Source organism: Cyclospora cayetanensis, unplaced genomic scaffold (assembly GCF_002999335.1).
Source record: "Cyclospora cayetanensis isolate NF1_C8 unplaced genomic scaffold, CcayRef3 CcayRef3_contig_66, whole genome shotgun sequence".
NCBI lineage: Eukaryota > Apicomplexa > Conoidasida > Eucoccidiorida > Eimeriidae > Cyclospora > Cyclospora cayetanensis.
The window spans coordinates 61,828-77,750 of record NW_020312657.1 but is presented as its reverse complement, the minus strand read 5'-3'; the positions used below and the strand labels follow the sequence as shown (position 1 = coordinate 77,750).

The window sequence follows — 15,923 nt, the reverse complement described above, 5'->3', positions numbered from 1 at the left end:
TCCTGCATTTCAAAGCAAGAAACGTGGGAATTGCGATCATGAGGCGCCGCCAATGACACATCGAACCATCCAAGAAGATTACCAGGAGGCGCGTGCAGTCTCTCCTGCCTTACCCCCCGCTGTCCTCCGCCTAGCCCTGCAGCCACCGCTCGCTCAGGGCTTCCGCAGCAACATGAGCTACAAGCACCACGGGCAAATGGGTGTTGCCAGACGGGAGATGCGGCAGCACCGAGGCATCTGCAATGGAAACATTTCCCACGCAAAAGCCACCACACAGACGAAGCGACCCATCCACTACCGCCGTTGCAGACCATGCAGGAGGAAGAGACACCTCATCTTCCCTTTTCTCTGCGAGCCTTTCATTTGTCTGCGTGTTCTTCGGTATTTTTTCATCAAGGGCGTCCGTGTGATCGCTACTACTGCCTCCCTTAGCTGCAGCTCCAACGCCTGTCTGTTCTGCGCCCTGTACGGCTCCTTCTCCGGTTTCCCTCCCCATGGTCTTGAGGAAAGCCTCATCAGCTACTCCCATCTTGCAGGTGCCAACAGGGTGGTAAAGCGTCAATGTAAACAACCGGACAAAGCCCATTGCCCACTCCTCGTCACTAATACGTCCCTGCTCATGCGCCACTGCCAACGCGCATACACGAGGCAACACAGGATCTACTGCGGCCAACTCTGGATACTTTGCCGCTATTTTAGCAGAGAGTGAAGAAAGGATGCCCTCCGCGCAATCCACAGAATCACAAGAGGACTCGTTAAAGGGAGATCCCTCAAGGCCCTCTTTGGGGCGATTATTGTCACCGACGGCACCCCCTTGAGGCGCCCTTTTGTCCACGCCCACGTATGCATCTCCCGTGAAATCGTTAGGCACGAATATTCTGCGAAACACCTCGGGGTGGCATTGAGGCACCATCTCCTTTTTAATGAGCGAGGCGAATGGCCTGGAAGACGCAATGGCCTTCACCATGCCAAGGCCTGTGCGCATAAAAGGAGCTCACAGATGATGGAGCAGCGGGAGATGGAGCCGACTGATGAACAGCGAGAACAGAAGGCAGGAGGAGCAAGAAGGAAGAAAAGAGAGAGACAAAGAAGCTCGGCACATGTGCGAAGTAAAGAGGAACCTGCACACAACAATAGACTTTTGGAGAGGAAAGGCAGTGGAAGGAGTCGCGGGTGCTGAGGCCCTCGAGGAGAAACAAGGGAAGACAACATATCAACACAGGAGAAGGGTGCAGAGGGAGAACTGGGTGCTTGTTTCCGTGCATTTTTATGTGCATAATGACCTTTTACTAGAGCCGCTACATCCCGCCTGTTGCTGAGATACTGCGGGTCAATTTGAGGGCTGCTGATTGGATTAGCGAACACCGTTCCCTCTGCGTCCTTCTGGGATTTTTCGTCAAGAAACCAAGTCGGCGGAATCGAGGTGGGAGCCAAGGAGACTGTACCCCTAGATCGGGGGTGCAGCAATACGGGCATCATCACGATCCCATGCAATTTGGGAGCATGATATGCATTTCCCCAGTCTTCAGGCGTCCCCACAATAAAAGGAAACCAATCGGGTACATTTAAACGCGTCTTCATAAACGCAGCGTCCGGCATAGCTGAAGAATGAACATGCCGAAAAATGTACGTATACACGCGCATATGCAGTGACACCTACAACTTAAGGCAATGTTTTCTGAAGGGGTATCACTGCGCAGTAGAAGCGACATGAAGAGAAGGGCGATGGGAAGGGAACAGCGCTACCAGGGCAGACCTCGGTTAATTGTACAGGATGCAATGGGGTAGCGAGCGAGAGAAACCGAGGAACAGATAGCCCTATTGTAGTAGATGCACATACAGAAAAGAAAGAAGGCTGATCAATCTGAAAACGCGATGAGACGCGACAATTTCGTGTAAAGGCATACCGTTCAGGAAATGAAGCTGAATATCGGGAAGGGGAATTCCGGGCGGGCATGAGGAGGGCAGCCCTGTATTCTCATTTTCCTCATCTTCAAGAGAGCTGAAGTGCTCAGAAACCACGTGCGCCTCGACCCCTGAAGCCACCCACCCACCCAATTTGTTTGCTTCATTGTCGCATTTGCTGCGAACTGCGTCACTCTGTGATTCTCAGAGTCTCTACAGGTGTTGAGCACTGCTACACCGAGCAAACTTCGCTTTCGAATGATGGAAACGATACGAAAGGGATGATAAGAACCCGTCGTACACTCTACAGATTCCGGTTTGCAATGTGTGTATATTTGAGATTTTTTGCACCTGAGGAAGCTAGGAGTCCCGTTTGCTTGGTTAGATATCTCCAGATCGTTCCTAGCTGGGTTCCCCTTAGTTCATTAGCTGTTTTAATTGAAATTGACGTTCTCTGGACATGTGTGGCTTCTTGAGAGTCTCCGGCCTCTGTGGAAGAGAACGGCTGCCAGCCTCCTTCAGCGTTGATGTCTAGTGACACTCCGCTGCCATATAAGGCCGCATACTTCTCAAGCCGCTTTACATGAGTGTCGCCCTCAGTCTGTAGCCAGCAGCCAGTTCATCGCATGACAATTGGTGCGCTGAAGCAAAGTATCCCCTGTATTGGTCTGTACTGTGCTGTGTTCGTCCGACCCTCTTCGCTTCGCGTCATGTGTATGTCAAGCTCTCTTTCATCTGTTACTCTTCTTTCCACATGCTACTCCGCTGACACTGCCCTTCCCCAAACAAGTTGTTGCAAAACAGTGAACTTTGTGTTGTATATCGGCTCATAGTAACTGAGACAAACCTGTGCAAAATCATCTTCGCCACTTCGCACTGTGGGAAATGTACTGGCAAATTCTTCCAAGTTCACTTCGTCTTTCAGCACAAAGGTCCGCGGGGTAAACACGTGGTCCTGCTTGTGCACACACCCAACACACAAATGCATGCAAGTTGAAAGAGTTTTCTCCCCCAGTAAACGTTAATAGCAAACACACAACAAGCGCAACGGCAACAACCACGTGCACGGCAAGGCAGCCTCCCGCGACCAAGGGCTGACATGGAAATGTGCCAACATTTAAACTCAACGGCTTTAAGCCTCAGAACATGAGGTTCACGACATGAATCCACATCTATTCACGCCTGCACTTTAAGAAACGACTGCGGAATACTCTGATACAAGCTAGCTAGTCAGTGCCGCACCTGCAGATTTTTACCGACCCCTGGAATATTGAGTACCGGCTCCAACCGGAGTTTCTTTAGCTCAGCGGGGTCGCCGACTCCTGCAGGCTCATTCGCACTTCCCAAAAGATACATGAAAATCTCATATTGTGCGGCATGTTAAAGAAGTTTCATTCATTACACACGAAAAGCCAGCTAATCAAAACGCATTGCAGAAACACAGGCAATCAAACAAATCACTCCAACATGCGTGCTGTAAGTATTTGAACTGGGAGGACGCTGAACTGTTCTATAAAGCGTTGCACATTAGTGTCGCCCTTTTTCACTTAGTGCAGACACTCACATACTTCATATAGATTATGAAAGATAATGCAGTGCGCAAGTATGAATTCCAGCGGGTAGCAGCAGATTTTGAAATGGTGGGCAGAAGCAGAGCACCTGATTGCAGAAGAATTTGGGGAGTATGGATGGTGCCAGCAGTAAGAATCAATTCCCCTTTAACAGGGACCTGAAAACGCAGAGAAAGGAAATGGTGTTTTAAGTAATCTCGAATTTCCTATAAAGTTCACAAGCATACTCGAGGCATCATTTGATTTCTCTCCGGCATGCATAACAGCTACGTTTCAATAAAAGAGGAAACGCTAAAAGAGTGGGGAAACCAGGCATCAGATAGTTCACCTCAAAAACCTCGCACATCTCCTTCTCCCATTTTTCAGCTGTGCAGTGGGTCTCATCTACAACAAGCATTGCCGTTGCCATGAGCCTTTCACTTTTCTTCCCCGTTCCCATTTCTTCTGCAGACTGCCCGTTTGCTTGTGCCTGGTACTGAGGGGGGCGGTGTCGCTCTTCCTCAGCTTCGTTTGAGACTTGTGACATCTCTGGCTCGAATATGATTTTGATTACTCTCGCATTAAAGACAACGCTAACAGAAGGAGCGTCATCCTGATGCTCTGTATCCATCTACAGAAACATGGCGGCGCAAGGCAGTGCGAAAGCAACCACAAATTGCTCAACTGTCGTTCATGCCTTAACGACCATACAGAACAGCTTTCACACCAGTGAAACAGCCAGCTGCCTTCTTATTTCTGTGAATTTTCCATCCCCACTCACATCAGTGAGCATTGGGCTAAGGAGAAAAGCCTCCAAAGGACTTCGACGTTTTCCGTTTTGGGTATTCAGCTGAAACAGGGATGGCCCCGCATATCTCGCTCCATTGTAATCTGGATTTGCAGCATAGTAGCTGCTGCCGGTGGAGCTCCCAGCCTGTCCTTCCTCCTCTGCTTCGAGGCTTAGGCCTTCTGCACTCCGTAGGAAGGCGAGAACTGTAGGGTCTGCAGTCTCTGGAAGATTCACGCTTATGGAACCCCCTGTCCCACTGCGGCGAAAGCAGATGACACATCCAATCCACCAGCGCCGCGCGTTCCTCTCGTTGAAAAACAACGGCACAGGAAGAGCGAAAAACGAAGTTATGCGACAAAAGTGCCACTTTACTGCAGATTCGAGGAATTCAACTAGGTACAACGAACGTGGGTGTTGTCTCACTTCCAGCGAAGCGAATGCATGAATCCATTAGCCATGTGCATGCGCACCGAGTATCTGCACGTTGTACAGTACGTCTACTAAAGAAACAGGCTTAGATCTGAGTTTTAGTGTTCTTGCTTACCGAAACTGAGGGTCCGCCGGGAATTGAACCCGTTCAATTTGTTTGAATTTGCGCAAGACATTGCTGAACGCCCATCTCTCGTCTTTCGTGCACTTGCTATAGCTGTCATAATCCCTTGGGTCACCCCTGACAAATAGCATGTAGTTTAACCAGCTGCTGCCTCCAAGAGCCTTTCCTCGGGGCCAGAAGGATTTGCTTTCCTGGAGGCCCTGTGTGTATTGTTGGGAACAGAAAAACAAGGAGAAAAGAAGAGCTGATGGGGTGCAAACGGCTGGTCACAAGGATGCAATACATATGAGAAGGGAGAGGGCCACATGCAGAAAGGAAGAAAGCGCTTAAAACCACTGACTACTGACTCTTTCCCCGTAAAAGGTGATAGATTTCAGTTCAGTAGTGCACAACGAGCCAACAACACGGGCGCAGCGTTTCTCGGAACACGCAAAAGCGTCACAAGGGCTGCAAGGGCGTTCAGGAGGAGGCGCAAAGCAGGGAGTAGGGGGGCGTGCCTAATGGACCTACAAGGCATGCACTGGCTTGTTGGGTTGTGCTGAGCTTCCAATCGATGTCTCCTCTCTGCCCTTCGAAAGTTCGCGCAGGAATCTTCAGCGAAGAGAAAGCTCGTAGATCTGGCCAGCCGCCTGCCTCGAGGAGCAGCACGCGGGGCTTCTTCCTGCCTGAGTTTCCTCTCGTCTGCTCTGTCTCGACGTCTGGCGCTCCATTTCTCCCCGCTGCCTGCTCATCGAGTTGAAATTGAGGCTGCTTCAGTCTCCCCAAGAGCCCAGCGAGTGTAGTCCCTGCAGTGCCTCCTCCAACAACAATGAAGTCGAAGAACGGCGCGGTTGCGCTGTGTTGGTGTTTTTTTGCGTATTTGCGTCGCGTCCAAGTGTGCAGATCCCCTCTTCTGTTGGTATCTGACCATGCAGATAGCCATTCCTCGCAAGGGAGCTGGAGGGGCGAGGAGGAAGGACGGAGCAACAGAGAGAGAGAAGCAAGGATAGGGCCCAAGCGCCGCAATCGCCGTTCAACTGCTTCACGTTCCGGCAGCAGTGGCTCCAAACCAAGAGCACAGACAACTTCAAGGCTGCAGAGCGCTGCGGATTGCAAAAAGACGACGAGAGACGCAAAGGGAGGACGTGCACCCCAATAATATCGCGAGGGATGCAGCAGCACTGCACAGGCGCTGTCTCCGTCAAAGAGGCCCCCCCTGTCAATCGTAGGAGAGGACTTCTCCACCTCCTGAAAATGGCTCCCATCTCCCTGGGTGTCTCCCTCCTTTGTGCGATTCTTGAGACAGGCTACGGTGAAGATGCGCTGAGAGGAAGGCTCATAGGCAACAAGCAAACTGAATAGAGAGTTCAGAAGAGAAGGGCCACATGCCCATAAGAGTGCAAGGGTTGCTCCAGCGAAGAATCCTTTCCGAAGCCAAGGCGAAAGCCTTCTCCTCCTTGCTCTGAAGCTTTCAAAACCCCTGTCACTTGCTGAACTTTTCTTGGGAAGCTCTGCCCCTACGTGTGGCCAAGAGACCCCTTCGGGGGGAGACACTGCAGGCACCCTCTGACAGGGGCACCTGTCCAACTCTCCATGAGAGTCTGCGATCTGGTTGCTGCCGCATTGCGCTGTTTGTTCGAATACCTCTGGAGCAGACTGGCCCACTGCTGGCGTTTTCTTCCCATTGCGTTCTAATCCTTGCTCTTCGGCTGGTGAGAAGGTGCTGCACCGTTCTTCCAGTCCTTCTGCACGCTCCTGCTTCCCCCCCTCCCCCCTAGTCGCTGCACCTCTTTGAAGCTCCCCAGAGGGATCATGCATAGCGGTAAAGAGGAATCAGAACACAGAAGCCGCAGCGGAAGTGGGGCCGTCCCCGTGCTGCAACGGCTCGCTGGCTGTCCAGATGCTCCAAGCGGATGCACACCAGTGCAAAAACAGCGCGATTTTAAGACCCCTAAACTGTCAGGCGAGTGGGCGCCCATGCCTTCAAAAGATAAGGAAGAAGTCGGGAGAGGATAGCCACACACAACAGCGAACACTGCCAAGGCCGAAGCGGATGGGCATGTTTGGGCCTTGTTCCGCCTCTAATTCAGGACACACCATGAGAAAAGTATAAAACCATCGGCGCAATATGAATAAAACGAAAACAAAAAGTGAAACACACTGCGTTGTCGGCACGCCGGACTGAGTGACCCTCCACTGCTTGTGCGTTCGGAGCACTCTCAGCCCTCCAGGGCTCTCGGGGTGGAAAACGAGCCCAAATGTCATGCTTTCTAATGTTTCCCATGGATCAAGTTGAAAAAGAGATATCTTGCGGGAATTTACAGTGCTGAGAGGGGAAGGAGCAGCCGTCTCCACCATAATAAACAAAGGCCAAGGGAAACACATAGAAAGGTGGCCAAACAAGAGCAAGCCGCCGCTTTCCACTCGAGGCCGAAATGTTGCTTGCACATATAATGAAAGCATATTTTGCACTCGTGGCAGAATAAACTGCAACGACCAACTGCTCGTAGCAGTCCCTTTGCGCTCCCGACACCACGGGCGAGGTCGGAAAACCCAATGGTTGCTGTTTGCTCACATTTCTGTTTCATAACGATGGCATCAGCAAACTCCATACCGTAGCAGCTGCGTTACTCGCAAGCTTGGGCTCACTTTAGCGAGCAAAACATCGCGCTTCAGTACATCGAATCGTGCAGCGCAAGTGGCAGAAAAGACGCGAACTCTTCTCTTGAGTGGGGGCTGCTGCCTTCACTCCTAAAGCTTTTTCCCATGCAGAGAAAGAGGACAAAGCGACTCCAAAGGCTGCGCTTTAGTAGAGAAACGTTGCAAAAAACGGTCAACCCCACAGCCCCCTCCGTTACAAGTTATATCTTCTTTGAAAAAGGGAGCAATCATGGCTTTCCAGTGGCCCGTAAGATGCAGAAGATGACAAAGCCATGGATCACTTGAGGCTGTGAGCATCAGTGGTTTGATGTACAGATATACCAAAGGCTTGCCGAAGATAGGAAAGATCATTCTAAGCAAATTCACCTCACTAATCACAATGTACACAACTTCTCCCCAAAGTTGGCACCCTTTTAGGGCGAAGCGGCTTGCTTTAGCGAGCCAGCTGTTGTGGTGGTATAATCTCCTCGGAACCTGCATTCCCATGACTTTCTCATAGAGCACTGGACAAAGCCCCTTGAAACACCATGCATGATGTGCCAGAGAAACCGAAGACAGATGGCGGCAGCGCCCCACTACCTCCGTTAAAAACGCATTAGACGACCCTCTGCATGGATCGGGAGATGGGAAACTTCCCGTGAGATGGTATTTTTTCAAACAAATATCCATAAGCGCTAAGCTTTGTACGGAAAACAGGGGATGGTAGCTCTTGTGCTGAGTGGCTGAAGAATAACACAGGTCAGTTTACAAAAACCCTTTAAAAGGCCTCTGCCAAGGGACAAGCCACTGGACAGAGACACACTGAAATCCCGCTACCAGCCCTTATGGAGAGCCAATCACGGAAAGGCAAGTTGCAGTGCTCCTACTGTTCACGCTGGAACTGCAGCCGCTAGTAACGGTGGCCGAGTTGTTATTAGTAGGGAGAAATGAGAAGCATGCCAGCACCTCCGCATGCGTAAGTGTATACGGACGCTGGAGTATCATGCGAACTCCTTTCGTTTGCACGCAGCCGATACTCTGGCAGTGCATGCACCTCAACCCTCTCTAGAACTGGAAACGCAGAAACTGCGGGGAATGCTGAGAGTGCCATTTTCGCTGCCGCCAAAAACCCAGCAAAGTGCGATTAACCACTAGGAGACGTATGCGCGAACTGCGAAATTGAATCGCACTTCACGTATTTTAGCTGGTGAAAACGCATTGCCTCTTCGGAAACGATCGTGGCCGTTTTTGCTGCACTGATAGCAGGAGGACGAAAGAAGAGCGAGATCAGCCACATCCGCCCGCTAGCAGACAGGCTGCAGCTGCACTCTAGCACGCCTTGAAAGCTGAAGAAATGCTGAGCCACGGGGATCAGAAAAAGCAGAATAAATCATAGACTGGTTTCTTAGGGGTCCTCGAATCCAGCGATTCACGCGACTGTCCTCTCGCGCTTTGGACAGTAGAAAAGAGTTTGCTAGACCTCACCTGGAGCGGCTTGTCCGCAGTCAGGCACTCCACATCGTGCCTGCCCATTTGATCACAGCTCATATTGAAAAAGGCGTTGGTGCGATTGCGCGGTTAATTGTAATACAGTTCCAAGCCCATGCCGTCATGAATCTCGTAGTCCTCAAGAGTAATGTGATCCTTGTACACTGTATACCATTTCTGAATGCGAATCTTGTCCTCGCGAGTTCCTTGGCACACAAAGCAAGCGCAAAGGACGCAGATTCTTCAAATTCCAGCAGGGAAAAAGAACGAGGCACGCAGGTGAGAAGCAGGAAGAGACGCGGGCTGGATTGCTATGCCACCGGAGCGAGGGGGGAAGGCTGAGTGGCAGGAACGGTATCTAGAGCCTGACAACGATACAAGGAAGAAGGAACATAAAATCCAAGAGCAATAAAGATCACAATGCAGAAGACAGTCTGCAGAACACCACGACCAGAGGCGTCTGCCCTCTGTCCATTGACCAAAGCGCAGAAAGCCAGTCTTCTGCGAGCCCTTTTAAGCAAACTAGAGATTGTGCAGCACAAGTAGAGACAAAAGCAAACGATTAACCGAAGCAGAGCCTTATGTATAAGTGCGCCACGCTGGGGTGCGCAATGTACTCATCGCCTATCGCGCGCATGTATGTCAGGTCTTACCACTTAACTGCAGCCTCTTCTCTCGCTATCGTTTTTGTAGCTTACCGCATTGAGCAGCAACCAGCTTCTTTAAATCGCCGACTGTATCATCAGGGTTGCATTTGACGCGGATTTTGCGTCCCAAGCGGTCATTCAGGATCACCTCAATCATTTTGAATTGTCGCGGCTCTGACGGCTGCAAAGAAGAAGGGTAGTGGCACTGGACAGAGAAATAGAAGTAAAATGCGGTAGCGGAAGGATAATGAAGAGATGAGCAGGCAATGCACTCTAAGCTACCGAGAAGGCAGCGCATGCAGCTGCTTTGGTAGGAGGGGGCGGAAGGGTTTCCAGGTTGAGCTTTCGCTGGGGGCATTCCAGTAAATGGAAAAGGGTTAGTCAACAAACCAAGAAGAAAGCAACAGAAGAGTGGCGATTTAACACCTTCCTCTTGTCAGATCCACCTTCTTCTCTCGTGCTAAGGGGACCTTACTGGATGGAGATCAACGTGCCCTGAGCCTCCAGTGAGTGGAGCGGAGGCCCGTGCGCCGCTCTCCCTGCTACTATGCGGCATTGCTTCCCTCTTCTCTCACAGTGAACTCCGAAAAAAATAAATCTGTTTTACTTCTGTGTGTGCCAATACGTGCGTCAAACACAGCAGGAAAAGCGACAACGTGCCAAGCTGTCAGCGCGATGCCTCGTGCCGCTGTGTATCGGGGGCCCTTACGGAAATTCTCTCATCTGACTTTCCCTCGAAACATACACCAGACCCGATACCCTTGAATTAAAGAGCGACTACTTGAGCAGCTGTCATTGATGCTGCTGAAAATGGCGCTGTGCCAGAAATTTTCTGGTTCAACGCAACGGGAACGGCTGGACCATGTCTCAAGACAAGGGCGACACGCAATGAAATACTTCCCTTGTTTTTTAGTCTTTGTGCTGGGCCTTGGTCTCCACGTGCTCTGCACCATAGGTACGCTACTGTGTGGGTTTTGTGTTTGCTCCAAAGGGGAATTTTCTCCACACCTTAGGGAGTGACCGCGCAGTGCAGCTTCTCTTTGGTTTCCTGCGGAGGCACAAGGGAAAGGCGATAGGAAAGCACGACTTCTGTATCCTTCTCTGACATGCTGCTACCTTGCTGGCGCTTTATGGATGCTCGCTGCGTTACACACACACATACCTCTGCCAAGCAGCTGCTCGAAAGAGGCTGCGCCTCTTCTGTTCTTTTTCATAAGGTTAGGAAGAGCCTTCTTTTACCTCGCCTATGCGCATCTTCATTGTCATTTTCCTTCAGAAGAGAGGAATGATATCCCAATTCTCGAAGATGTCTCCCAGCTAAGTAAGCGAGCACGTTTCAATAATCAGGGGAGAGGAGCTACGTCCTTCTCCCGATGAATCTATAAAGTCACAGTGCAAACTCGGCTGTTGTACACATATTGAATGTAGGAAATAAAGAAAATGCACACATAAGTTTGAGGCGAAACTTGATGCTTCTTCCTCCTGGCCACACGGCGACTGAGAGGGCTGATTATTTGTGCCTTCTTTAGTGACTATTACCCGTAAGCCACTAAAGCCACAGCAAGAACAGAGATAAGGCTGAATTAAAAGTTTTAAATGAGTGTTTGCGTTTCCATGCAGATGGCGAAGGTGCTACGGTGACAACTCCGCCAACAAGCAATGCGGAGGCGCCAAAGTTGTCTGATGACAAACTTTCCAGTCCTCCATCTTCCACTTCTTCTCCACCTGTTTCTACTCCTTCTCCTTCTGTTCCTACTTCTTCTCCTTCTGATCCTGCTTCTCCTTCTGTTCCTACCTCTCCTCCATCTTCTACTTCTTCTCCTGCATCTTCTACTTCTCCTCCATCTTCTACTTCTTCTCCTTCTGTTCCTACTTCTTCTTCTGTTCCTACTTCTTCTCCTCCATCAGCTACTTCTTCTATTTCTACTTCTTATCCTCCATCTTTTACTTCTTCTCCTGCATCTTCTACTTCTTCTCCATCTTCTACTTCTTCTTCTGCATCTTCTACTTCCTCTCCATCTTCTACTTCTTCTCCTTCTGTTCCTCCTTCATCTCTGTCTGTTCCTACTTCTTCTCTGTCTGTTCCTACTTCTCCTCCATCTTCTGCTTCTTCTCCTTCTGTTCTTACTTCTCCTCCACCTTCTACTTCTTCTCCTTCTGTTCCTACTTCTTCTGTTCCTACTTCTTCTCCTCCATCTACTTCTCCTTCTGTTCCTACTTATTCTCCTCCATCTTCTACTTCTTCTCCTGCACCTTCTACTTCTTCTCCATCTTCTACTTCTTCTCCTTCTGTTTCTACTTCTTCGGAGCTCTCGAAACAGCCAGACCTCAACAAGAAGCAAGCCGGTGCTGGAACAGTGGAGGAAGGAGCAGGACCGGCCAAAGAAGTCTCATCCGAGGCTTCAAAAGGGCAAAGTGGTGGGTTTGCACGCGGTTGGTTGACACCTGTCCTGGGAACGACCCTTGTTTTCTCGTCTTTGCGAGCTGTTTCGGTCTCAGTGTAGCACATCCATGCGTCGTGCTACCTGATGCGGCGCACGAATATGTCGAACTTTAAAATGTCGGCGTACATGGCAAGTAGCTTCCGTGGTGTTGCTCAGGAGGAGCAGATTCTCGAGCTCCTGGAGGGAGTCGGGAACGAAGGCGGCGGAGGCACTCGCGGGGACACAGGAATAAGATGCAGCAGGAATTGAAGCAACGGATTGAAACACGAGCTCAGCAAGGAAACCAGGATCAACAGCAGCCAAGCTCTGAAACTTCCGAGGGAGAAGGCACATCAGGAACAGGAGAATCATCCGGCAGTGACGGGATTCCGAGACCTGCAGACGATAGAGGAGGTGTGCTTCTTGTCGCCGCGCATTTTCTCACTTATAGAGGGTTACTTTGCCTGGTAGCCGCTGAGGGTCAAAATGGCAGATATAACTAAGAAAACACAGGTGTAATTTTAATGTACTTTGGATTAGGGTTATTCTAGCCTACCACGAATGGGTGAAAGCGCGGAAGGCATAGGTGCTTCGATTTGCTTTTTGTATTCCATAAAAAATCTCATGAAAAGCTAAGCGAGTGCCCAGGTCTGTACTGGTCTCTATTTGTGCACCTCAGTTGATACGTATAACCTCAGCTCTCACTTCTTAGATAATATAAGGCATCAGCAACCTTACAGCCCACAGCAAGGAAAAGATGCACCGACCTCTGAGGCCGAAGTAGAACAACCGGTGAAATCGCAAGGAGCCGTCAAGAAGCCTAAAAAGAAGACTGCTCAGGCGTTAGGCAAGGTGAGCGGAAAACCGGTTACTGAAGCGAAGGAAGCCGAACATCCAGAAAATCCGGAAAAATCGACTAAGCAGCCCACCATACCTTCTTTCCCGATTCTGTTTTCTGCGGAAAATGATTCATCACCTATTTCTTCCCCGTCTTCTGTCCTTCAGCCACCTGGCCAACCCGATGCGCCTATCTCCCAGCCTACCGCGGTCGATTCAACGCCGCCGTCCACAGTGCAGCCTGGCGGCCCTTCTCCGCCTTCAGACACTGAGGACATGTTCCCTCCTCCTCCCCCCCCTGACATGCTTGTGCCTTTTGAGCCGACAAGCTCCTCCTCCGGGGGTTATCCTTCGTCTACGGACTCAGACGTTCCCCCTTCTGCAGAAGAATCTGTTGCAGCGGAATCCTTAGTCAATACTGAACTTGTGCGCTGCCTGTACACTTCAGAACTGACATAGAAAGCAGCACTTGGCCCTGGATGCAGTAGTGCAGTCTCTCGGCATGTATCTTCTGCTGATGTTTCCGGATGAATACGTGCTTATTTATGTGTTGGTGTGCTCGCAGCTGAGACCAGTAAGCTCTCCGCGATTTAGATCGGGCCCTCTTCAACAATCTGCCCGCTGGTCTCCCCCAGCCATCCTGACGGGACACTCTTAAACCTTCGGATTACGAGTTTCTCCCAAGCGAAGAGATAGAGGGGCAGAAGGGGATACAAGGCAACAACAGGTGCGAGGGAGCAGACACAGAGAAAGGGTGGCATACTGAAGCTGTTGTGATGCGGAACCTGTGTACAGGATGATGAGTTGGAGGATAAAATGGCCAGATGTTCTGAAATACTCACCCTTCTTCCATCTCAGAGTACGTCTTTGATCGTTTCCTCCTGATGCTGCCGCTCACATTTTCCCCCGGCTCTTCAACCATGAAAATCTCGCCTAGCGAACAATTCGTTCATGCTGTGTTATGGGCTCTCAGGAGAGGCTTTGCTGAGCGAGAAAGTCCGACACTTTCAAGACGCTGGAGCAAGCGCTCAGCAACAAACCATCGCCGGAGTTTCGCTTCGACTGTATGATGGAATGCCTTGTAGAAGCTTCGAATGCGAGGCGAACCAAACCTCCAGTTCTTAGCACTCCTATTCGCTACCTTTCCAGTTTGATGAAAGGGCCCGTGCATAGCCTCCGGTACCGAAGCACAAGTGTAGATATAACTCAAAAGACTAGGAGTCGTGAAAGCTGCATGATTTTGTTGGGGCTGAAGGGGCGTGATATGTTTGCCGTTAGGACTGATATTTTGTCCGCCTTGGATCCTACGAAACCATTAAAGTCTTCCACGGCGAAGCTATATCTTGAATTCTTGAAGGTAAATTCGCATCGACAAGGATCTATTGCACTCCTAGAACTCGTCAATTTAGCGATTCCTGCCTTGCTAAATGTCTTTAAAGCACTCTTGGGCTTTCTCCTTGTGTCGCCTGGTGCTCCCTCTCGCTTTCTTAGAACGCGGCCCTTGCGGCTGGACAGCAACTTCGTGTGGTTTCAACCATGATTTCAGTGTTCCTCTGTGCTATTTCTACTTGCTTGATTATAGGCGAAGAAGGATGAATGGCGGAAGGTTTTACCTGAGTAAAACTTCCCAAAGAACTACATAGAGCCCATAATTTGATCATTCCCGGTTTCTGCTAGTTCTCCTTCTGTATATTGGAGCTCCTCGACGCAGCAAAAATTTCCTTGGTTTGTTTTGTTCAGCGTTCCCCGTGGAGGAAATGGAATGCGTTTTTATCTATTGTTGATCTATGCGTACTTTTTAGGATGCCTAGGACGACGATGGTGGTATTGCCCGTTGCTCAGCTGGTAGCAACACAGAACGGAAAGGCCGATGCCGTTGCAGAAAAACTACAGGTGCCAGCCAACAACACGGCCGTGCCTGAATTTCCATTTTCGGCTGTTTCTGCCCCTCTGTTTCGAGATTTAGGCTTCCCCTTTTGCTTATCCCTCAGTGGATGGTGTTCCTTTTACAATGCCCTGCCTAGTTTCCTCTTCATTTCTTTCCATGTGTTTCGTGACCTTGCCCTTGTGCGTTTTGGTTTTTCCCCTGTTCTCGCCTGCACTTGGTGAGCCCGTTGGTTCGTGGTCCGTCCTCTCCTTCATATCTTAGCTGCATACCCAGCGTGCGCGAAATTTTCCTGCAGGAAGCTATAGCCAAAGTGTCATATACCTCGCATCAAACGATGGGCATAATTGTCCCGTGGAGACTCCAGGCTACGATGTATGGGGTCACCTACGCTGAGACCCAGTGAGCCTTAAGTGTTTTAGTAGCTGCGACTCACAGTTTCGATCACACTCGAGCAGCAAGGCTATCGCTTGGAAGTTCATCCACTACACTGCACAGACGAAATTCAGGCCATAAAAAAGCTAGCGGAACAGTTGAACGCAGAAAACGAACGGAAGCACTAGTCTTTTATTTTCCTTCATGTTTTCTAGTCGGCCTCGGACCAGCAGAACCTAGCACATCCACCCTTCTTCATTGCTTATTAAGTGCCAGTGCATTGGTGCTGCTATTCAAGCGGACGTCCCTCCTTGCGTAGCCTGCGTTTGCTATTCAGGATGCTGTCAGCTAAGAATATTCAAGCTACTATACGTTCCTTTAGCTGGGCTATGCAGTATGACAATTTTATGGGTCCTCTACTCGCTCATGTCCTTTCTTCTGAGCTCTCAAAGCAAGGTACAATGCGAATATATGGGTCCTCTTTTTTATTGCTGATGAAGGCTAAGCTCATGACAAAGGCCACTGAGAACTGCGCATAGACTTTTTTGGCAATAGAAGGCTGTTCACGACATAGAAGCATCAGTGAGAGAAGCCGAGCAGCATACGAGATATGCAAAATGATGGATACCCGTTTATTAATATCAATGGCTTTGGGGGGCCTATGTTGTGTGTGGGTATCACAGGACTGGCTGTGCGTTTGCTGCATAGGGAAAACTTTGCTGTAGAGGTGAGACTCTTTGCCCGATAGGCTTGCATCCTTCTCTTCATAGATGTTTTGCGTTTTGCTTGATTCCTTGTTTCTATTTTCGTGACCATTTCCGCGCTGACAACAGTTTATCACTGTCAGGGAA

General features: G+C 50.0%; 4 protein-coding genes across 4 annotated transcripts; all 4 read right to left on the bottom strand.

Annotated features, from left to right (window-relative positions):
- Window positions 1-130: 130 nt before the first annotated feature.
- Window positions 131-1,599, bottom strand: LOC113146828. Its single transcript, XM_026335339.1, has 2 exons — window positions 1,172-1,599; window positions 131-941 (listed from the first exon to the last, which is right to left on the bottom strand). The coding sequence occupies exons 1-2, from the start codon at window positions 1,597-1,599 to the stop codon at window positions 131-133; spliced, it is 1,239 nt and encodes a 412-aa protein (XP_026191124.1).
- A 1,536-nt stretch (window positions 1,600-3,135) lies between these two features.
- On the bottom strand, window positions 3,136-3,822 carry LOC113146836 (glucose dehydrogenase [FAD, quinone]-like). The gene is made up of 3 exons (XM_026335360.1): window positions 3,805-3,822; window positions 3,565-3,634; window positions 3,136-3,227 (listed from the first exon to the last, which is right to left on the bottom strand). The coding sequence occupies exons 1-3, from the start codon at window positions 3,820-3,822 to the stop codon at window positions 3,136-3,138; spliced, it is 180 nt and encodes a 59-aa protein (XP_026191145.1).
- Window positions 3,823-4,176: 354 nt separating this feature from the next.
- On the bottom strand, window positions 4,177-7,389 carry LOC34617393. The gene is made up of 6 exons (XM_026335337.1): window positions 7,300-7,389; window positions 6,995-7,126; window positions 6,667-6,858; window positions 5,309-6,574; window positions 4,790-4,998; window positions 4,177-4,549 (listed from the first exon to the last, which is right to left on the bottom strand). Exons 1-6 carry the CDS (start codon window positions 7,387-7,389, stop codon window positions 4,177-4,179), a joined length of 2,262 nt encoding a protein of 753 aa, XP_026191122.1.
- A 1,606-nt stretch (window positions 7,390-8,995) lies between these two features.
- LOC113146825 (ubiquitin-like protein 5) lies at window positions 8,996-9,709 on the bottom strand. Its single transcript, XM_026335327.1, has 2 exons — window positions 9,604-9,709; window positions 8,996-9,111 (listed from the first exon to the last, which is right to left on the bottom strand). Exons 1-2 carry the CDS (start codon window positions 9,707-9,709, stop codon window positions 8,996-8,998), a joined length of 222 nt encoding a protein of 73 aa, XP_026191112.1.
- Window positions 9,710-15,923: the final 6,214 nt, after the last annotated feature.

Bases quoted from the DNA above. Each gene is read 5' to 3' on its own strand.
- LOC113146825 (XM_026335327.1), bottom strand. From the start codon at position 9,709: ATGATTGAGGTGATCCTGAATGACCGCTTGGGACGCAAAATCCGCGTC. The intron at 9,112-9,603 runs GTAAGCTACAAA...TTGTGTGCCAAG, and splicing joins GCTGGTTGCTGCTCAATGCG to GAACTCGCGAGGACAAGATT.
- LOC34617393 (XM_026335337.1), bottom strand. From the start codon at position 7,389: ATGGAGTTTGCTGATGCCATCGTTATGAAACAGAAATGTGAGCAAACA. The intron at 6,859-6,994 runs GTGCTCCGAACG...GTCCTGAATTAG, and splicing joins AGAGCCCTGGAGGGCTGAGA to AGGCGGAACAAGGCCCAAAC. The intron at 6,575-6,666 runs GCGAGCCGTTGC...CCCTCTGGGGAG, and splicing joins TTGGAGCATCTGGACAGCCA to CTTCAAAGAGGTGCAGCGAC.
- LOC113146836 (XM_026335360.1), bottom strand. The intron at 3,228-3,564 runs GTGCTCTGCTTC...ATGAGCCTGCAG, and splicing joins CCAAATTCTTCTGCAATCAG to GAGTCGGCGACCCCGCTGAG.
- LOC113146828 (XM_026335339.1), bottom strand. From the start codon at position 1,599: ATGCCGGACGCTGCGTTTATGAAGACGCGTTTAAATGTACCCGATTGG. The intron at 942-1,171 runs GCGACTCCTTCC...TGCGTCTTCCAG, and splicing joins CCTCGAGGGCCTCAGCACCC to GCCATTCGCCTCGCTCATTA.